The 23,111-nt window shown below is 42.8% G+C and overlaps 1 protein-coding gene across 2 annotated transcripts; it reads right to left on the bottom strand.

Annotated features, from left to right (window-relative positions):
- Nucleotides 1–420: 420 nt before the first annotated feature.
- trmt44 (tRNA methyltransferase 44 homolog) lies at nucleotides 421–22,006 on the bottom strand. 2 transcript variants are annotated; one of them, XM_028564106.1, is made up of 11 exons: nucleotides 21,513–22,006; nucleotides 21,312–21,432; nucleotides 19,259–19,478; nucleotides 19,081–19,149; nucleotides 18,594–18,701; nucleotides 15,771–15,842; nucleotides 14,272–14,378; nucleotides 13,654–13,837; nucleotides 8,458–8,806; nucleotides 2,200–2,316; nucleotides 421–1,513 (listed from the first exon to the last, which is right to left on the bottom strand). In XM_028564106.1, the coding sequence occupies exons 1-11, from the start codon at nucleotides 21,838–21,840 to the stop codon at nucleotides 1,281–1,283; spliced, it is 1,908 nt and encodes a 635-aa protein (XP_028419907.1). In that variant the 5' UTR covers nucleotides 21,841–22,006; the 3' UTR covers nucleotides 421–1,280. The 2 variants fall into 2 exon arrangements, with proteins under 2 accessions (XP_028419907.1, XP_028419908.1); XM_028564107.1 differs by having other exon boundaries at nucleotides 421–1,510.
- Nucleotides 22,007–23,111: the final 1,105 nt, after the last annotated feature.

Genomic DNA, 23,111 nt, shown 5'->3' with positions numbered 1-23,111 from the left:
GCCTAAGCAACAACTATGAGAGAAGTCAAAAGTGAGACTTTTTAAGTCAAGTAAATCCAAATACAGTATTTTTTAAATCACAATTGTGAGATATTATGAGATAATTTATACATCTCATACGTCAGGTGTATTATTTTTGATGTTGCTAACAATTCATCGGTTTTCTTTGTCTGGCAGAAATGGCCTTCTATAAGATACCAAGGGTTGAGAAAACGTTTTTCATAACTCAGGTGAAATGACCCTTTAACTCTCAGTGGTCAATTTGCACATTAATGGCTCCAGATGGGAAAACGAGATAACCAAGATATCCTACCATTTAATGTCAGAAACCTGCACACTGCACATTGGTGAACTACCTGTGAGACAGTATGTGATTAAAATGATGCTAACATTATTCCCAGTCTTCTATGTCACTTCACATTTTTCACGTGATTGCAAAAATGCTTTATTATTGCATCAGTGGTGTGATTGCTGTCGTTCACATAAACAAACCAACCCAGCTGCAGTCCCTGCATGGGCCTTACTGGTTTTTGACATTTGAGCCACAGGGTGATGGCAGACCGTGTCAGAGAGACACAGCAGTGAAGGGATGACATGCAGCTCACCCCTCAACTCCTGCCAACAAATAATTTATACCGCTAACATTTACTTTGTTCAAACGCTGTCCGGTCTTTATCCACCGCCCTGCCTGTGAACCTCAAAGTACCTGTTTGAGGTGAATAAAATGTCTAAGTGAAATATATAGAAGCTTTTAAAGTTTTGCTGCAGTGGAGGGAAAAGTTGAAAAATGCCCTAAGTGCTCGACAAAAAAAAAAAAATCCATGATGGACTTGATCATCTTTAAATAAATAAAAAGATAAAGCTTGCAATGCACTTTAATACAGAGCAAGTGTAAAAATTTTCTGAGCTTTACAAAAGTCCACTTCTTAAATAAAAGAATCCTTTGAAATTAAATTTCAGCAGACAACGTAACCCAGATTTGTCAGTGAAGCTCCAACAGTGAAACTTAAAGCTGCATCACATTTTGGCAGCCTCACACAGAAAAAAAAAGAAAAGAGGACACTTCAAGAAATTTCAAGTCCTCAATTCCCAGAAATGATGTAACGTGGCATCAATAAAACTCACACTGCTTGGACCTGAACTTCTTCCTCTTTGTGGTTGCAGAGCTGGATGGGGAGGCTTTAAGAGGTTCATATGAGTGAATACTGTAATATATGTCAAGTAAAAAAAATTAACTAAATAGATGACTTCAAATAAAGTGTTCAGGAGGAATGAGCCAATCACAAGGCATCGTTTTTCATCTTCTTCAGAGGTCTGGTCGAGGGTCGGAGCTCATCAGGCCCGTGAGCGAAGGCACAGTGTTGGGCCTGCAGGGGGCAGCGCTGAGGGTGGTGGTCGTAGAACCAGCAGGGGCGAGTTTTCAGGGCACCAAGGGCAACGGGCTTCCTCTTTGTATCCACCCTGGAGGACTTCCTCTCCCGCCAGTCTCTTATGTACACCCTTCCTCCTTCTACTGAAAGAGAAGGAATGACAGGAGATACAAGACCTCTTCAGAATAAAGTGCTACCTCCGAAAGATACAAACAAATTGGTTCCTATGGTGGAGTGGAGAAAATAAGGGAATACTTCAATGTACAATGGATAAACTAGTTTTCCCAATAGGTTGCCCTTTTAGTGAAAAGTTACATTTAACCTAGCCTCGCATTGCCAGACCTTCCTCCACGGCGCTGCGGAGGAGGGTCTGGCCAGTCCACACAGCATTCCGGGATGGGAGGAAAACATGCTCTGGTTTATTGGCATTTCTTTAAACCAATCACACTTGTTTTGGGCGGTGCAAAGCGCCGGACGGAGCAAAGGGTGCCGCTGCCAAATAGCCTCTGGAAGGAACTTGTTTTGGTGTGCGTTCAAAAGTTGTTTTAGTCGTGCAACAGAAAACTCAGATTGAAAAGATAGTCTGGCTAGCTGTCTGGATTTACCCTGCAGAGATCTGAGGAGCAGTTAACCATAGTCCTCAGAAAATCTACCGGAGTTTAAAATGTTCCAATACAAAGAAAACAGAAGGTAACGGACATCTGGGTGAAAAGAGCGCGATCCGGCGGAATTTCCGGCAGCACCGGAACAATCCCGGATCCCCTTTTTTTCCCCTCAATTTGATGTACTCTAGCTATGAAAACTTCTATAAAGCGTGTGGTCCAACTACCTCTGAAGACTTGGTGGTTGTTCTTGAGCAGCGTCTCAAGGCCTCCGCACTCATTCTTCAGCAGCTGCAAGGTTTCCTGCTCCAACAGCCCAGCGACCTCGCTCACAGAGAGGCTGCCTGAGGAGGAGGGAGGAGGGGAAGAAAAGGATGGAAAAGGTCAATGGATGTTACGTTCATCAATATATTAACACGCTGCTTCGGTCATGCACAGAAATCATTTTTACCCACCACTACAGAGTAAGAGAATAGCATCAGACACAGCCGATTGGCTTGAGTCAAAGTCGCCTGCAGTTGTTTTGAGAGAGCCAGAGCTACTACATTGTCTCAGAGAAAATACTCCAGGAGTGAAAGGGTGATCGATGCTATATACGGAACATTTTACAGGAGGAGAGAAAAAAAAAATCAGTCACTGTCTTTCAGTGTTAAGTCAGGGCTCTGAAGTGTGCTCAATTAAAGCTGCTGTCGTCACTCCCCCACTGGGACAGTAATTGTAGATACCCAAAGAGCACAAAAAGTAGAAAGGATGGATATTGAAATCCATTGTCTTATGCTAGGAGTTTAGCATGTAGTAAGCAGATAAATAAATGACGTACCCGGAACAGCACGCCACCTTTGGATTTTGGGTTTCATGAGATTTTCTGGATGTCTGGCGTTGCCCTTTTACCCCCCGCAGAGAATTCTATCAGGTCTGACCTTTGGTTTGTACAAATGAGTTTGTCCTCCTCTTTTCTCTGACATATTGGAGAGGGACACACTGCAGGATTTCTAATGCTCCTTTGTGCCGTTTCATAACAATATTCGACCTATATCTGCAGCTACATAATGTGATCTTTTTCATAATTTTACTTCAAATCTCTGGTGGCACTTCAGGCAACCCCTGTTGGTTTAGAGATTATTGAATATGAGAGTTTTACTGTGAAATATATTGTCTTTGCCTCTGACTTGAAGTTCAGTTGGGCAAAGATATAAATGTACTACTTCAGAGCTAATATATACTGTATATAGTTTTATTTTAAGTTTTACATTAATTAGACAGGTGACATACTGTATACAGAGCTATGATGGTTATCTAAAACATATTGTCCAACCAAATACATCCTAAACTTCAAATAGCTGAGTCAATACCTAAAATATGTAACACACTCCCACATTCACACTTGCATGGCCAAAGACGGTGTGAAACTGGGCAGACTGCCGTCCTACAGCCCAGACGCCAGGGAGCTCCAGGCCTTAATATAATATCAGTACACCATTTAGAGTTGCCCTTTACTGCCTGCAATGTTACTGGGGATCAATGGGAAAAGGGCAGTATTGACAGAGCAGACTCTGCTTGGACTAAGACCAACGGAGATGATTATTAATGGCTCGGCTTTTTTATTTTATTTTTTTTAAGGCTGAACGTCCTCTGTGCAAAACGCTAAGATGGCAAGTGATTGATTGTTTGTTGTGGAGTTTTTGCTGCTTAAGCCAATTCAGAATAAGGCTGAGTGGAGAAAATTAGCTCTAAGATTGCTGAGAGCTGAATAAAAAACATTTGAAAGGATCATTACCAAGAGAGCACAGCTGTAATACAGGTCAGCTCATGATTTGATTTTACTGCCTGTCAAAACCTGAAAATGCTGAAAAAAAAGTTTATTCTCTTTATCTGCGAGTCAGAATTACCCAAAGGGGTGACAAGATGATTGACAAGTTCGGAAAGAAGAGCACAAAACATAGTTCTGCTCTTTTTTTCTGTCTTTTCTTAAATCTTTCAATTATTTGTAAAGTAATGTGAAAGGCAAAACACCATCCCACTCAATAATAAAAACACCCATAATAACCATAATCATAAATCAACTAAATGGCTCTGAAAACAGGAACATAACAACACTTCTACATTTATTTTTTACTCCCAACATAATATTATGTAGTGCTGCTATTTTCATTCTAGAATCATGTGGCAATTACCTTCTAGGCAAAAATAGAAATAGTGAATTGCATGACTTTTGCCATTTAGTCACGTAAAAGACTTCTTCAATGAGTATTGCCAATTACATTTCTGTTGACCGACGACAGACATATACAGTAGATAGATAGATAGATAGATAGATAGATAGATAGATATAGTATTGGTTCCGATACTGCCTAAAATGCTGGTATCGGGAAGTACTGGAGTTTATGCACCGATCCCATATCACGTAATAAAGCCCTAAAGAAAATCTACGTTAAAGTAGTTTATTTATGTTCTTCTTCCGTTATAACTGACTGTCAAACTGGATAATAAAAGAAAGTTATATGGCATTCTAGGGCTGCACGATTATGGCCAAAATGATAATCACGATTATTTTTATCAATATTGAGATCACGATTAATTAGGGCTGCACAATTATGGCCAAAATGATAATCACGATTATTTTGATCAATATTGAGATCACAATTAATTATCACGATTATTTGTTGATTTAACCAAAACAAATTTTATTGTCACATAGGCCAATTATAACTGCTTTTACATCCATATTGTGCTACATTCCTCCTTTATTGAAGGATACTGTGAAGGAGTATGCCATTTCAGCTGTTGTGCGACCGCTTTCCATACATGCAGGTTTACCGTATGGTATCTACCTGACAAAATAGCAACGCGGATTTCATTGGCTCATTACACTGCCACTTACATGTCTGCGTTGCCCTCTGATGCTACGAAACCCACGTTAGGGGCAACATAAACATTGCCGCATGTCACGCTAGTAAACACTAATAACACGTTACACAGCAGGTAGCGTTAGCCTACTGTTAGCTACAGTAAACACTAATAACACGTTACACAGCAGGTAACGTTAGCCTACTGTTAGCCACAGTAGTAACTGGATTAAACACAGCTAAAAAGCTGACAGCTAAACGGTGTAGTGTGAATGTATTTCCAACAACGGGACGTCCAACAGTCTGCTGCTAAAGCTATGAGCTAACAGACACAAACTGGCACTATAGTCACTATAGATAATGAGCGTTCTATGACGCATTTTAAATATCGCTCAATCACGCAAATTTGATCGTGGGAAGCCAAAATCGTGATCAAAATTCAATTAATTGTGCAGCCCTATGGCATTCATTGTTTGTGTTTGTCCATGTTTCACACAGAGTTTAACCTGAGCCAGACAGACAACAAAGATAGAAATAATATCACATCCATACAGGGATAGTAGTATACGGTTGTTAAAACATAATAAAATATATGACACACTGGTATCGGATCAGTACTTGGTATCAGACAATACGCAAGTTCAGGTATCAGAATCGGTATCGGGAAGCAAAAAATGGTATCGGGGCCATCCATCTATCCATCCATCTATATCTATATCTATATCTATATCTATATATATATATATATATATATATATATATAAAAGAGATGGCCCCATCTGTGTGTGTGGGGAGAGTGCAGTTCATCTTCATCAGTGAAGACAGCAGCTGTGGAGGAAGATGACAATGAGGATTCTGGGAAGCACAACTTACTGCTGGGTCTTCTGGACTAAATTGGTAAAAGGTGTGATGGGAGGCACCCACCCGTTAATAACATCCTGCATCAACTCTCACCCACTCCCTCTTTTGTGCAAGCTGTTTCTGTTCAGTACATACATAATGGGTGCACAAAGAAGCACTACAAAGGACATTTACATAAGATACTATGTGCATTTTTTGACTTACTATACCTGTCTTGATAGAAAAAAAAGAGGTCTAAAAACCAGATTTGACTGATTTGAGGTTCAGTGTTGCAGAGTGTAATGTATGTCAGATGTACAGCTACACACTGACTTTCGTTGTCAGCATGACTACATAACTACCTGAGTAGTACCAGTCAGCAGTATGGCATGCATGAATTAGTAACTTGATTTAGAGCTACAGTAGCCAGCTTCACAAGTTTGCACATTTCACACGTTAACTATTCGAAACGCCAGTAAGGTGTACGGTACATTATTTTAACGTCAGGGCACAAATATCGTGCTATATAACAGCAGTGAGACTTGTACATTTGTCAATATTGATTTCAAATAATGACCTTTGCCTTATTAAAACACATAGTCTAAAGCAGAGGTGTCAGGTAACAAAGTACAAATACTTCGTTACCTTACTTAAACCTTGTGTTGTCTTCCCGTCAACCTGGAAAAAAAACACTATTTTTTTTTGCCTTTTCCAACGTTTTAAATTGTTAAATTTTTCCTCTACACATTTTCAGCTCTTATTTCTACGTCCCATATTTTCTGATATAAAACAAAAATTGAAAACGGGTCAATGTGATCCGAAGTCAACACAAGGGTTAAGTAGATATTTTGGGTATCTATACTTTACTGGAGTAATTATTTTACAGCAGACTGTTTACTTCTACTCCTTACATTTTAATGCAATTATCTGTACTTTATACTCCTTACATTTTAAAAATAGCCTCATTACTTTTATTTCAGTTCGGCTTGTTTTCATTCCGGCTTGTCATCGTTCAAAAAAAAAAAAACAAGAAAAAAACACCAAAAAAACCTCAAAGCTATCCAGATAAATTGCGCCATCCGGATAGAGTGAATTTGATTGTGGTTGGATGAGAAGTATAAGCATACAGCATACCATTCCAACACCCTATTGGTTTGTACACGATCCATCGCACCTGCACATGACACAAATCACATCACACTCCAGCAAGGAAATAGCAGACGTATGTAGCCTAGTACGAAGATGTCCGTGGCAGAGACTCTAGAGGACTCGAGGGAAATGTCCCAACCAAGCACCGGCAATTTTCTTGTCCAGTTTGGTTATCTTACATCCGTTGCCCTCACAGATTGCTACAGCTAAGCTTGGATGTACATTTACATTCCAATAAAGGCTATTGATAACATGCCTCTGAAGTTTAACTTTTTGCACCATTACAATACTTATAGGCAACTAGTCATCATATCTTCCGCTCTATGAAACACATGTTAATGCTCAGTAGTACACATATATGGTTCTTTAAAAGGAATACACCAGCATTTGTTGAAATAGGGCTTATCACGGTCTCCCCTAGCTGTAGATAGGTGGGCCAAAGCATTTTTTGTCTCAGTGCAAGTAATTAGGTTGTTTTTTTGTCTTTTGTTTGCTCACTTTTACTCACAACATGCTAACCGGCAACATAGGATTCCATTCACTACGCTAAGCTAATTAGCGGCGGCGCTGCTGGTGTTGCACCGGACTAAAACAATCTGAGATCTGTTTCAGACTGGGTGCTCAGGAGCAACTGATAAATATATTCCACTCTGAACTTACACTAAAGCCAGGAAGCTATTTAACCAAAATTCTAATTCAGTATCATTTCAAACTAAAAAATGAATATATTATAACCGTCAATAATCATCATACTCGTTGAAGATGCATTAAAAATGTAGAGAAACTGAATCTCAAAGCCCTTTCGATGACTCTTGAGGCCCTCCTGGATCTCTCAACATCGGCTGGCTCACCTGAATTTACCCTTTGTTCTTACACAGCACATAACTGGTAGGAATACCTCAATACAAATGCATACTCATGCATAAATCATAGATAGTGGTGCATTATTCATCCAGTCATCTCTTTACAGGGTTACAGACTCCCTTTATTCGCTCTCCCTCATATTTTTTGTACCTCTAATTTCAGCCCTGACATCATGACAGAGAATTTTCAGTTTTAATCATAGTGGTCCTCATCTCTTTATGTCATTCATATTGTGTGTGTCTGTGTGGCAGCAGGGGGGGTGCAGAGGCGTTGACAAAGGTGGTGGTGGTGTGTGCGCGCGCATATGTGTGTGTGTGCGTGTCACTCTCTGTATCGTGCAGTGCAGGAAGTGGCTGGCAAAGAGTGAGATACAGAGTTCAAAGTGGCGTCGCTGTGTGTCACGAAGGCCCTGCTGACTGATGCCGAGAGGGGAACAGGGTGTTGACGACGGGGTGGGGGGGGGGGGGGTCAGTTGAGAGGTTCAAGCTGCAGAGGCTGCCAAAAAGAGAAATGTGAGAAATGATTCATCCGTGTTCGGGTTCCATCTATAGCTTTCTCAACTGCACTGCTTCTGTACATACCAATCTCTCCCTTTGTAGGACATATACACAGCTGCCCGGCAACAGATATTACAAAGTTATGAATTCAGAAATCCCCAAAGTGCACAATACCAAGACTGGATTGGTGAGCTTCATAGTATACCGTGTACTACTCTGGATTTAATCTGAACCTTTTTTTGAGATTTGTGTGATTTCTTTTGACCTTGGATGTTGCGTTGTGGTTTACCTCCTCGATTCCAGTCGCTGGAGGACCCACGGCCGTCATCTTCAGTCATTCCCAGAAGAACATTAGCAACCTGCAGGACAACACCGTGGACAAAGTCCCGCGGGAGTGCGGCACAGTTTCGAACCGTTTCAACCCTGTCTCTGGGCTGGAACCCCTCTCCCCAGCTGCTGTCGGGGGACCTGTCAGTGTCTCTCTTCCCATGGCAACAGTCCACGTCATTTCCGATGTCTGACCTTTGAACTGTGGCCCCAGAGGAGGGCTGGCGGCTCTGGATGTAATGAGCTCTTCGCCGCTCGGCCTCGGCCTCGTCAGATAGCTGGTAGTTTCTTGACTGTCCCACCAGACACACCTGCAGAAAAAACGGAGCTGAACGTCAGGACGACTCCCATGGGTGCTGAGGCTCAAAGTTGTAAAAAAACAGAAACTCAAAAGTAGGAATAAAAATTCAGTACGCTCATATGTGCTGATGTTTGGGAAGGTTTTGCTCTATTATGAACAAACTGATTAGGACTGATCTCTCTACATTAAAAGCTCAGTCAATACTTGCGTGTTCTTATTATGTGTCCATGTGTAAGGAAGCCATTAATGGCTGCCAGCTGTGAAAGAAACCTCCCTAAAGACTTATTTTTTATATTATTTATTTCTGTCTGTCTATATTAAATGAGGCTCAGGTGAAGAAAAAGGCAGGGATGCATTTTGTGATAATAATGCAGAGAAGGCTAATGACCTTTTTAATAAGAAAAAAACAAATATGTTCATGTTCTCAAGTCACAGTGAAAAAAGTTTGGAAAAATCTGAAACAAAAAAAAGAGATGACACGCAACAAAGGTTCACACCTACGACTTCACAAGTATGAGGTACGTGCGCATTAGGTAATCAAGAAACCAGCGTACTGCAGTCACTTTTACCCACCCACTGATTCACTACGCACGTCTTTTTACACACTGCGCTGTGAAAAGTTACAAGTCTGTGAAAGTGTAGTATACAGTCTATATCAAAAGATTAGACACATCTTTATTGTGGTCACTTTCTAAAAGAAAGCCTGTACCTTAAAATATTCCAGGTACAATGCATGGTATACAACTGAAACCTTAATTATGTGGGGTTTTCTACCTTCAACGTCCAAATTCTTTTCTATGGTTGTAACTGGTAAAGTGTTAAAGGGGCACTCCATCAACTGTACGCTTGGAAGTGTATTTCATTGGTCATGCAAAGCAAGCGTGGCTCTGGAGGAAGCTTACCAACGTCTACGTCTGTGTTATAAACTGGTGTGGAGTGTGGAGTTTGGAAGATGTGGGCGTTCATCAGGAAGTTGCATTATGGGAAGTGTAGGATGTATAGTTTTCTTTTGCTGGGTGATGCATCCTAGGGATCATAGAAATAAAATGGATAGAAAGGACCTTGACATTTTGCCATGGTTGTTTCATTAGTACAAAACAAAATGGCAATTGTTGTTAGTTATCACGCTGACAACATGAGTCAGTGGGGCTGTAAAGTGTGTCGCAGCTCGCTGGGAGGAGAGCGGGACGACGCAGCTCGGGAGACGTTCTCCGGAGGAGTGGGGAGTGATGAGGAGGGACTGTTCCTGCTACGTTGATTTGAATGGGAATTGGCCTTTCTATCAATTTTATTTTTGTACTAGCGACTCCGTGAACCATCACCTTATCGTGGTGGAGAGGTTTGTGTGTCTCTGTGAACCTGAGGGCTGTGTTGTCTGGAGCTTTGTGCTCCTGGTAGGGTCTCCCAAGGCAAAGTGGTCTCAGGTGAGGGGCCAGACAAAGAATGGTTCAAAAACCCCAATGAAGAAGCAAGGTAGAGATGGAGTGACCCTGCCCGGAGGAAGCCCGGGGCCCCGTCTGGAGCCAGGCCCAGACGGCGGGCTCGTCGGGCGAGCGCCTGGTGGCGGGTTTGCCACGGAGCCCGCCGGGCACAGCCCGAACAAGCTACGTGGCTCCCATCTCTCCAGCCCATGGGCCCACCACCTGTGGGAGGAACCGTTGGGGTCGGGTGCGATGCCACATGGGTGGCAGTGAAGGTCAGGGGCCCGACGGACCAGACCCGGGCGGCAGACGCTGGCTCTGGGGACGTGGAACGTCACCTCTCTGTGGGGAAGGAGCCGGAACTGGTGCGGGAGGTGGAGCGCTACCGGTTAGATCTGGTGGGGCTTACCTCACGCACGGTCTCGGTTCTGGAACCATACTCCTGGATAGGGGTTGGACTCTTTTCTTCTCCGGAGTTGCCCAGGGTGTGAGGCGCCGGGCGGGTGTGGGGATACTCACAAGCCCCGGCTGAGCGCCGCTGTGTTGGAGTTTACCCGGTGGACGAGAGGGTCGCCTCCCCACGCCTGCGGGTTGTGGGGGGAAAACTCTGACTGTTGTTTGTGCATATGCACCAAACAGGAGTTCGGAGTATTCGGCCTTCTTGGAGACCTTGACTGGAGTCCTGCATGGGGCTCCAGTGGGGGACTCCATTGTTCTGCTGGGGGACTTCAACGCACACGTGGGCAATGATGGAGACACCTGAGAGGCGTGATTGGGAGGAACGGCCTCCCTGATCTAAACCAGAGTGGTTGTTTGTTGTTGGACTTCTGTGCTAGTCATGGATTGTCTATAACGAAACACCATGTTCGAACATAGGGATGCTCATAAGTGTACCTGGTACCAGAGCACCCTAGGGTCAAGGTCAATGATCGATTTCATAATCGTTTCATCTGATCTGAGGCCGTATGTTTTGGACACTCGGGTGAAGAGAGGGGCAGAGCTGTCAACCGATCACCATCTGGTGGTGAGTTGGGTCAGGGGTGGGGAAGACTCTGGACAGACCTGGTAAGCCCAAACGTGTAGTGCGGGTAAATTGGGAACGTCTGGAGGAGGCCCCTGTCCGACAGACTTTCAACTCACACCTCCGGGCGGAGCTTTTCGTGCATCCCTGTGGAGGCTGGGGGCATTGAACCCGAGTGGACAATGTTCAAAGTTTCCATTGCTGAAGCTGCGGCGAGGAGCTGTGGTCTTAGGGTCTTAGGTGCCTCAAGGGGCGGTAACCCACGAACACCGTGGTGGACACCGGTGGTCAGGGAAGCCGTCCGACTGAAGAAGGAGTCTTTCCGGGATATGTTATCCCGGAGGACTCGGAGGCAGTTGCAGGGTACCGAAGGGGCCCGAAGGGCTGCAGCCTCTGCCGTGAAAGAGGCAAAGCAGCGGGTGTGGGAGAAGTTTGGAGAAGATATGGAGAAGGACTTTCGGTCGGCACCAAAGTGCTTCTGGAAAACTGTTCGCCACCTCAGGAGGGGGGCGGGGAACCATCCAAGCTGTGTACAGTAAGGATGGGACACTGTTGACCTCAACTGAGGAGGTAATAGGGCGGTGGAAGGAGCACTTTGAGGAACTCCTGAATCCGACTAATACGCCCTCTATGTTAGAGGCAGAGCTGGAGGATAACGGGGATTGTCGCCGATTTCCCAGGCGGAAGTCACTGATGTAGTCAAACAACTACACAGTGGCAAAGCCCCGGGATTGATGAGATCCGTCCAGAAATGCTCAAGGCTCTGGGTGTGGAGGGGCTGTCCTGGTTGACACGCCTCTTCAACATTGCGTGGAAGTCTGGGACGGTGCCAAAGGAGTGGCAGACTGGGGTGGTGGTTCCCCTTTTAAAAAGGGGGACCAGAGGTGTGTGCCAATTATAGGGGTATCACACTTCTCAGCCTCCCTGGTAAAGTCTACTCCAAGGTGCTGGAAAGGAGGGTTTGGCCGATAGTCGAACCTCAGGTTGAGGAGGAACAATGCGGATTCCGTCCTGGTCGTGGAACAACGGACCAGCTCTTCACTCGCAAGGATCCTGGAGGGAGCCTGGGAGTATGCCCAACCGGGTCTACATGTGTTTTGTGGATTTGGAGAAGGCGTATGACCGGGTCCCCGGGAGATACTGTGGGAGGTGCTGCGGGAGTATGGGGTGAGGGGGTCTCTACTCAGGGCCATCCAATCTCTGTATGACCAAAGTGAGAGCTGTGTCCGGGTTCTCGTAGTAAGTCGGACTCGTTTCAGGTGAGGGTTGGCCTCCGCCAGGGCTGCGCTTTGTCACCAATCCTGTTTGTAATATTTATGGACAGGATATCGAGGCGTGAGTCGGGTGGGGAGGGGTTGCAGTTTGGTGGGCTGGGGATCTCATCGCTGCTCTTTGCAGATGATGTGGTCCTGATGGCATCATCGGCCTGCGACCTTCAGCACTCACTGGATCGGTTCGCAACCGAGTGTGAAGCGGTTGGGATGAGGATCAGCACCTCTAAATCGGAGGCCATGGTTCTCAGCAGGAAACCGATGGAATGCCTTCTCCAGGTAGGGAATGAGTCCTTACCCCAAGTGAAGGAGTTCAAGTACCTTGGGGTTTTGTTCGCGAGTGAGGGGACAATGGAGCGGGAGATTGGTCGGAGAATCGGGCGCAGCGGGTGCGGTATTGCATTCAATCTATCGCACCGTTGTGACGAAAAGAGAGCTGAGCCAGAAGGCAAAGCTCTCGATCTACCGGTCAGTTTTCGTTCCTACCCTCACCTATGGTCATGAAGGCTGGGTCATGACCGAAAGAACGAGATCCAGGGTACAAGCGGCGAAATGGGTTTCCTCAGGAGGGTGGCTGGCGTCTCCCTTAGAGATAGGGTGAGAAGCTCAGTCATCCGTGAGGAGCTCGGAGTAGAGCCGCTGCTCCTTTGCGTCGAAAGGAGCCAGTTGAGGTGGTTCGGGCATCTGGTAAGGATGCCCCCTGGGCGCCTCCCTAGGGAGGTGTTCCAGGCACGTCCAGCTGGGAGGAGGCCTCGGGGAAGACCCAGGACTAGGTGGAGGGATTATATCTCCAACCTGGCCTGGGAACGCCTCGGGATCCCCCAGTCGGAGCTGGTTAATGTGGCTCGGGAAAGGGAAGTTTGGGGTCCCCTGCTGGAGCTGCTCCCCCCGCGACCCGACACCGGATAAGCAGACGAAGATGGATGGATGGATGGATGGACTAGCGACTCAAGTGTTGGACACTTTTTTGTTAAATAAAGAGTTAAATAGTTACTTTGTAACTTGTTTTGGAGTATAGGTTGAAAGAAAAAATATTTTAAAAGATGTCAATCACACAATATGACAAATCTTTTAGTAATAAGACAAGTCTTGTGTAAAATATAGGAAGTCTAGTCAGTTGTGACTCCGGACTACGTAAGCCTACCCGTTTGGTGGAGGGTATTCTGAGGCAGTCCTCCTCAGTGCTGAAGCCACTGACTTGGCTGACCTCCGCGATGAAGTCGATGTATTCCTTGTACTGAGACTTCTTGCACTGACGTCTCTGGTATTTTGCATAGAAGTCGAAAAAACAGCAAGGGAGGACAAAGTACCGGCAGGAGTAAGATGACCTGCAGTGAGGGCAAAAGAAAAGAAAAAGTTGATTATAAATCTGCATCAGGAAGTGTACTGAGTTATTTTCAAGATTCTGAATCTGTTGAACAGACAGGAAACAACAAGCCATTACTAGAGATTATCATCTGTAGTCACAAATAGATCTGTCAGACTGAGGCTCAACATCGCCATCAGGTGGTCACCTTTGAAAATCAAACTTGTCAACGGACACACACACACACACACACACACACACACACACACACACACACACACACACACACACACACACACACACACACACACACACACACACACACACACACACACACACACACACACACACACACACACACACACACACACACACACACACACACACACACACACACACAGAGAGATCAGCTGGCACTTGAGCTGCTGAGTGAGATTGTGTCTGCTGATGACTCGCCTGGCAGCTATAACGGGGATCCAAGGTGTGAGCTCGTCCGAGTGGTTCCCAATCAGCCAGTCCGTAGCCGGGAATAAGAAGCTCTCGCTGGGAGTAATTGCTTTTTCCTGATTGAGCAAAGACCCAAAAAACACATGAGCTCCTTAGAGCGGGGAAGATGCACACCGGTGTGATTTGATTCTTATTCACTTTATCAAAAAACTCTCAAACTTTGAATATATCACTGAACAGCTGACGTGTATGAGAACTCATTTAGTTGTCGGGCTTTTAGATGATCAAACTAACACGAGCCAAGCAAATCCAGCTGAAAATTTATATAAAACATTTCCTATTTGGCTCATTACAGCAGGCAGGTCCATCACCAACATCACAAATGATGTAGGTTAGGAGCACTGATGCCTGTGAGGTTCAGAGAGAGGCTCCAAATTAAGGTTTAGACTGACTACAGCACCCCTGGAGGCTCAGAAAGATTGGTCTGACACACCCTCTCCCAAAGAATCAGTCAATAATAGATGATCTCAAATGGAAGCAGTCAGCAGCTTGTTGTCAAATGAATGACTGAGTCCAGGAGGTAGATAAGAGTGAGAGTGCAGTGTTTTTGGGGCAGGTTTCCCTGCAAATGTGTGCATGTTAACATGGATTCGTCTGGATTCAGCATAAGTCCCCTGTGCAGTAGTAATGTTTTTTTTTTTTTTTGCAGCTTGTAGCAATCGTTAAATCAAGAGTTTCTTAAGTGTAAAACTGTCTGTTCCAGACAGGTAATGTCAGCGTGAAAACCTCACTGTTGTATTCCTGTTAAATAACAAAATAAACACATTTTCTTCTTTGCAAATAATTAACAGTTAAAGGTTCATTCCAGGGCAGCCACTGATGATTATTAATCTGCTGAATACTTGGTCCATTATTCAATTCATTGTTTGGTCTGCAAGTTTAAAAAAAAGAAAAAATAGTGAAGAAATGCTCCCAGTAACAAAGGTCTACAAAATGCTTGTTTTGTCCAAACAACAGCTCTAAACACAAATATATTGTTTACTATCATATAAGATCACCAAAAGCTGAAAAGCCTTACATGTTCCATATAAAATGGTTAGTGGATTATCAAAATTGGTGCAGACGGATTTTCTTTGCTTAAGCTCTAATCTGTCTATCATCAAGGACTAGCATAAACAATAAGATGGGATATATTTACGTTTCACTGGCCAACGTTTGGTACAAAAACTGACATTTTGATGTAAGATTGTTTTATTTTTTTAGCAATCTGATTTACAGTTTGTGCTTTAATACAAAAGATTGTCTCATTTCCTAAAAATGTGTCTCATACGAACAAAAGAATTAACAGTTGAACCCCAAGCAGCCGCAGTGAGGGGGCGATGCCAGCTTTAAAGACACCTACAGCGTGTGATATGGATTCCCTGCCTCATGTGAAAAGATAATAACGCTAATTAAAAACCTGAATATGGTTACAATGAATCCGCCTTCTTCATGCTCAGCTCGCTCACCTCTAGCACGGTCTGGGGGCCGTACATGTCCCAGATCTTCCTCTTCCGAACATCGATGCCCTTTCCAGGATGCTGCAACACAAGACGGCATGACAATCAGCGGCTAATCACTTTCAGCCACATTCACATCAACGGCTGGGTGCAATTTCAATTACACCTGTCCGAGTTTGCGATTGGCCCATTACGGTGACACAATACTGTAGATTTGATATATGCAGAGACATGAATCCCCTCACCAGCCCCGTGTCATTGATTAAGCTACCAGGGAAGATCTGGCTGATTGGAAGATTTCTTCTTCGAGGGGCCAGTGTTTTTACAAAAGGCAGTTTAAAATCTGTTATTCCCTCCTATTTAGGATTTAGGTAGCATGGCTCTGGGATGGCAGAGTCAGTTAGTCAGACAGATGTTCCACCACTTCAGGACAAGAGCTGCAACAATTATTCAATTAATAGATTAGTTGAACCTAAGAAAATGAATAGTCAACTATCTGAATAATCAATTGTTTCAGTCATTTTTCAAGAAAGAAAGCCAAATACGTACAGTACTCAGCATAAGTGAATACACCCATGCTAAAGTTGAATAAAAAGGAGGAATAAAAAAATCGTCTTTTGGAAATTGATCTTAATGCCTTAATTAAAGAAATTTGGAAAAATCCAACCTTTAAAAAGGACACCAATTTTCTTTGTGAATGAATAATGTATCGTAAATAAATTAATGTTCTTCCTCAACATAAAGTGGGCATAACTATACACACCCCTATGTTAAATTCCCATAGAGGCAGGCAGATTTCTTATTTTTAAAGGCCAGTTATTTCATGGATCCAGGATACTATGCATCCTGATAAAGTTCCCTTGGCCTTTGGAATTAAAATAGCCCCCCCACATCATCACATACCCTTCACCATACCTAGAGATTGGCATGGGGTACTTTTAGTTCAACTAATAGCTGGTTTGATTTACATTGAGCGATGATCTTATTCATTTCAAACATTTTGCAATTAAATTCTTCATGATGTAGTTGATATGCTTTTTGTTTTGTTCAGTTAAAGGGAAATTTCACCGCTGGAAAGCTGAATATATCTTTAAATTGGGTCACTTATGTAGTAGAAATGTGAAAGAAATTGAAATTGGTGCCTTCTAGGCCAAGATAAGACAGAAAATGTGTTTTTGGCTCATATGGATGAAAGACACCAAATCCCAGAATGCACTTGCTTTGCTGCTGTATGAGGCCACTCCCAAGCCACGCCTGCCCTTTACAGACAGACAGTGAGACGATCAACTCAACAAGTGTGTTTTATTGTCATTTCAACCATATATACGAAAAAACGTTTCACCGTGGCTCAATTATCCGCACTTCTTTCAGCGGATTGATTGATAGCTCCAGAGTAAACAGAACTGTGTCCATGGCAACGCTCTGCTATGCATGGCAACGGTGTGTTATCCTTAGCAGCGGTCTGTTATCAAGAAATAACATACCGAATTCTACATTAGAATTCAACCAAGCCATTTAATAAAAGAAGGCTAACTCATAGCTACTAGCATTAGCTCTTGGTGGGCTGTGGTATAAATATTGAGTATAAACACAGCCGTACATTTGCGTGGGATATAGCTAGAATTGTCGGCATTTTCCAGTCACAAACTCCACCAGCAGTTAGTTGGATACAAATCACCCCATTTCTGCAACAGGCAGTCCGGGGTAACACAGCTCACCTCTACTAGTAGTCTTACCCGGTGACAGCAGGCTGGATTGTCCACAGCAATATTTCCACAACAACAAAAACACAGCTGTCTCTGAACTTGCGTTGGGAGTTTCGTTGAAGTTGGATGTAGTCCAGTTTGTTTAATGAGCGGACACTTGCAAGCACGATTGGTGAACAGATGGCTGGCTAGCGTTAGCTTTCCACCGGCACACTCGTTCAACGCTCCCCACTGATGAGGTCACTTTACCGGCCACAGGAATCGAGCACTACCGCTGGTCTCCGTGTAGGCAAAGCTTGCGTAGTGTGTGGAGTATTGCGTCCGTAATAAAGTGTCCTGCATATTCTCCGATGTGTTCCAATGTATCCCGGTGGTACACGTGTGTGGTAGTTTGAATGCACATAATTGTTGTTCTAACATTTCCAAGACTGTATGGCTGCAGCCTGGAGCGTCCCATATCATGCCGTCCCGTCTACTTTTCAAAATAAAAGCTCGCGTCCCAAAATTTCCATCGGGATGAACAGTTTCTGCTCCTGCTCAGAAGTTAAGCGAGGATTCAAGATGGCTGACACTCACAATCTCCGGAAAAAGCCGACAGTCCAACCCCCTTTGGGAATACAGGCTGTAGTCTTTTGCCTCTGGGCAAAAAAGCCTCAGATGACGCAAAAATCGTAATTTTGCGTCATCTGAGGTTTTTTTCCCAGACCCTCAATACAGAGATCTCCCCTTTCAGGAGGACATGAGGGAGGGAAGCATGGTCATTCAAAAATACTACCGGGGTTCTACTGATACAAAGCTTAATGCTAATCGGTGAAGTTTCCCTTTAAGCAACTGCATCTGCTTTCAAACGTACATTATTAAATATTGCTTTGTCGTTTATAATGTGGCATTAAGGCGAGGCTTCTGACTTTCCTCAGTTCAGTTTTAGATTCTAAGTAAGTCCAGTTTGTTGCATTGGACGTGTTGCATCCAGTTCAGTACAAAACAAGGCCCAAAACCACCTATCTACATCACAGTTATGTAGATCAATCTATACGCTTATGTGGGCTTTCAGTTAGCTTTTAACCAGGAAGTAACGTACTGTACATATCACTGACAGCCAACATTCAGCTAGCACCTGACTTACCCCTTCATTGGCCAGTATGTGAACCAGGAGGCCGTTTCCACAGCCCAGGTCCACAAAGGACTGTCTGGCGCTCAGACCTTTCTCTGCTCGCTCCTCAGCCCACAGCACCTGCAGCACAGTGACAGAGACTCAACACTACAGTATGCTCATGAGAGCTTTCAATTGCCTGCAGTGTGACACCTGCAGCTGCAGCTAACACCCTTTCACCTGCCTCTGGCATGACATATGATTTCATTTACTGGGTCAAAGCAATTTTTCGCACTCAAATTGATTGACCTAGCTTTGGTTGCATGACCTGACAACATGTGACGGATAAAAATGAGTTTCACCTACACATACATGTACAGTATGGACAAGTGTGAAAAGAAAGAGGAGGCAAAAGACCTACTCTTCAGTTCACATATCAATGTTCAAGATCCAATACAAGTATCAATAATTAACCAATTTTTTTTTATATCAAGACATTAACAACCAAGTTTGAACTCACAAGGAGATATGTAGCAATGGCAACGTCCTCATAGACAAATTTCTCAGGATCTGTAACCTCAGGCCAAACCTAGAGAGCATGGGGAAAATATCAGTACTTAGTAATAAAGATGATAGAACCGTTTATATATATATATATATATAAATAAAACAACCACCTTACACTGAGTAGACTTTACCTTGACCATGGCCTTGTACTTCTCTTTCAGCTGCTGGTACATGACGCTGTACTTCTCTACCGGCAGCAGAGACAAGGTGCTCCTGAACTCGCTGCTCTTGCACTCGGTGGCCCAGCGCACCAGTTTAGGTAGCAGATCAGTGGACAGCCAGGGCAGATTTGGGTACGCCACGCCATCAGAAAACCACGCATCTGAAGCCAGAACATGCAGCTCCAAGGCCCTGCAGATAAAAGCAGAGTCATCTAGATTAGCTTTCTGTGTGTCAACTAGTCTGTGCTCATTTAAATAACAATTTGTGCTACTAAACGCACAGTAATGACAAGATGAGGGCCTTAATGTGGGTCCTGCTTAATTACCTAATTTTAAGGGCCTGTCTTCAGGAGTGCCTGTGTCAAAACCAAATGTTAAGATCTACAGTAGTTTAGTTTTGTGATTTAATGTTGCATATTTCAAAATGAATGTACTTAATTAAATTACCACACAGCAAATATGGATCCAGTAGTGTTCTAGCAAAAAAACTGCACATATTGCGCAGAGAGTGGGAGGAATGAGGGGAGCTAATAAACACCCAGCAGCTAACTTCCCTAGCAGTTAGGCTAGGCCATAATATACCCACAGATTGTTAAACAATCCTTCCCTTTTTGCCCCACTGTCCTGTTATAAATCCATCAGATTTAGAAAGCAGGACACCATTTTAAATCTGAAAACATTTCAAAAGGACATACGAGGCTCCAGCTGAAGAGACAAGAGGTGTAGCCGAGACACATCACTGCCACTTAAGTCAACCCCCACCTTCTCATCTTACTAACTTAATAGTGTAATAAAGTGTTACACTGTTGTATAATGTGAGAGTCCTCTTGTTCTCCAATAACTACACTTAGAAAGCACCACTACATTACATTACATACACTACATTCAGACTGTATATCACTACTACTACTGCTAATACAGACAGCATAGTACCTCTGTCACATTTTGGGCCGTGCTTAAGATTGTATACAGTGTAAACATTACTTAATCTAATTTTACTGTGATAGAAGAATCACTTTTTTCTGCATGTCAACTGTATGGAATATCTGCCCTGTGTGTTTTCTAAAGTGCATGAATAGATTTTCTCCATTAGTAATCTTTTATTGTAGTTGATGTGAAAGAAAGCATAAAGAAATGTGATACAAACACTAACACTGATATATTAATTAAACATTGTATTTATGTGAGGAGAAACAAGAAAGTGTATAACGGTATTCAGTAGCGGCACGGTGGTACATTGATACAATATTTGCATTATACTAAATATTAAGAAAATAAAGTAACAATTAATCCTGATTCCATGTTCAAGTTTTAAGTTCCTATTCAATAGTTCTTAATGTCAGACACATCCTGAGTAATTGTTGGTGGACTGTGAAAACACAGGGGACAACGATGGAGATAAGTCAAAGACTTCTCTGCTATATTCATCATTGTATCCCTGAAAAAGTTGACTATGGTGTATTTTATAATGTTGTCAATAAACCACACCAAGAAAAAAAATGACCCTGTGTAACCATTTTCTGTATAAATATTTCTGAAAGCATCCGAAAGCTTCTTGTCAAAAATAAGGCATTCAGAAAATATATTGAGCCACATTATCTTGTCAGTATTGCTGAGAGGTTTCACACAGTCATGTTGACCTCCAGGCTAGAGCTGGGCAATAAATCAATAATATATCGATATCGTGATAGGAGACTGTAGATATCGTCTTAGATTTTGGATATTGTAATATGGCATTAGTGTTGTCTTTTCCTGGTTTTAAAGTATTCCTGCATTTCAGTAAAGTGAACTTACCAGACTGTTGTAACTGTTCTATTATTTGCCTTTACCCACTTAGTCATTATATCCACATTACTGATGATTATTTATCAAAAATCTCATTGTGTAAATATTTTGTGAAAGCACCAATAGTCAACACTACAATATCGTTGCGGTATCAATATCGAGGTATTTGATTTTCTCCATATCGCCCAGCCCTACTCCAGGCTTATATTTGATAGAGAGTGCCCATTGAGCCACTCACCATTCCTCACAGTCCTCCTGATGGAGGAGCTGGAACTGATAAATGTTGCCCCTCTTCAGAGACACCTTTCCTTCTGAATCCTCTTCAAACGGAAGAAAGGTCACTTGTTGTCTGTCAAAGTCTTAAATGGACAAAAGGAAAAAGTTAGTCAATATAGGAGAACAGTTTGGTAGAGGGTCTTTCATTCAAGTCCACTCTTACCTTTGAGTATAAGCTCTTTATGAAGGTGTGTCCCATACCGGTTTACTTTAGGAATAAATGTTCGGACACTAGAAGACCAGGGCTTTTCCTTGTCGTGTGTCTGTGCCGGTGAAAGCCTGCTGCTGATGAAGGACAACACTGGCTGAGGATCCTCCAGCAGGAACAGCAGAGCCTCTCTGCCCACAGCTTTACTCTCCGTCTCCTTAACTCCGCAAAGACGCTTGTTTACAACGTGAGGTTTCTTTACCCACACGTCTACAGCTGACCAAAAGCCTTCGGGAAGAGTCTTACATTCTCCTGGGAACTTTATATCAAACAGTTTTGCCATAATTGAGTAGTAGACACGACTACAAGCCGCGTGTGTTTACAAACGGAGAGTGGACTTCCGGGGTCTTTTATTTTGTAGATAAAGAAAACTAGTACTTTAAAATAAATATAAAACTTGCTTGTAAAATTAGTTCGTATTCTTTCCTAAATCCCATCATACCATTAAAAAAAAAAAAAAAAAAAAAAAAAAAAAGCTGAGCTCTATCAACATTATCCTATGAAAAAGTGAAAAAAAAGAAATGTCGCTATATGATGACGTTTTTACATGCGACAAATATCAGTTATCACAGTCATACAGCAGAGGGCGCTGTTTCTCATGTCCAGGTTTCCTCAGCTGCCAATATGGGATAATATTGATCCTTTATTAAAATATATATAAAAGGGCAGCTTTTTTTAATAACTACTCTTTACTGTTCTTTTTTTCAACCAATACGCAAACAAATTCCCAAACATTAGCTGGATATTGTAATCATGACTATTATTATGTAATTAGTAGCACCATCACTGATGTATGGAAGCTGTTAATCACGTTAATAACATCATGTATCAATAATTAGTCTACATGTAAACTCAGGTTGAAGAACACCCCCTATACATTACATACTGTACATTGATTCACAATATTTTCACATCATGCATGATTGTATAGCTTATGTATTATGCTATGTAGTTAGTTTTCTAACTTTGCTTTATATGTTATTTGATTTTTTTTCTATTTACCCTTGTAGGCTACTTCCCAGTCAAGCTGTATCTTATTTTATCTAATTACCTTTACATGCCCATGAGATGTTGTTTTATTTTTTAGAATTAATGCAACTCTATCAGTTTATATAACATTTACACGGAGTAAAACCTTTTTTTCTGTTTGTTTGTTTTTAAGAGCTGCATCATCCCATCAAAATGCACATATCCTAGGTGTATGTACATTATTTCACACAGATTTCCCACATATTTGGTCTTTTGAAAGTTTTGTGGGCTTGAACAGTCTTTGTCTGTACAACATGTGCCTTTGATGACAAACTCGAAACAGTCTGATCAGTGAAGTTAAAGGGGTTAACGCCTTTCCTATATCTTTACACATTCTCACCTTTCAAATTACGTGACAACGTAATCTTGACCTTTCTGGCAAATAATGCAAACAGATGACTCAACTTGTCTAATAATGGTTCACTCTTTGTTCCCCTGTCTTACGTCAAGTATCTCATTACTTTTGTCCACCTTTCCTGGATTTCTGACTGTATTTTCAGACTGTAGATATTCACAGAGTGACAA

Source organism: Perca flavescens, chromosome 19, assembly GCF_004354835.1.
Source record: "Perca flavescens isolate YP-PL-M2 chromosome 19, PFLA_1.0, whole genome shotgun sequence".
Taxonomy (NCBI): domain Eukaryota; kingdom Metazoa; phylum Chordata; class Actinopteri; order Perciformes; family Percidae; genus Perca; species Perca flavescens.
This window is presented reverse-complemented; position numbering and strand designations above follow the sequence as displayed.

Coding starts and splice junctions, on each gene's coding strand:
- trmt44 (XM_028564106.1), bottom strand. CDS start 21,840: ATGGCAAAACTGTTTGATATAAAGTTCCCAGGAGAATGTAAGACTCTT. Junction 19,150..19,258: donor AGTACAAGGCCATGGTCAAG/GTAAAGTCTACT, acceptor CATGCTCTCTAG/GTTTGGCCTGAGGTTACAGA. Junction 14,379..15,770: donor GCCCCCAGACCGTGCTAGAG/GTGAGCGAGCTG, acceptor TTGCTCAATCAG/GAAAAAGCAATTACTCCCAG.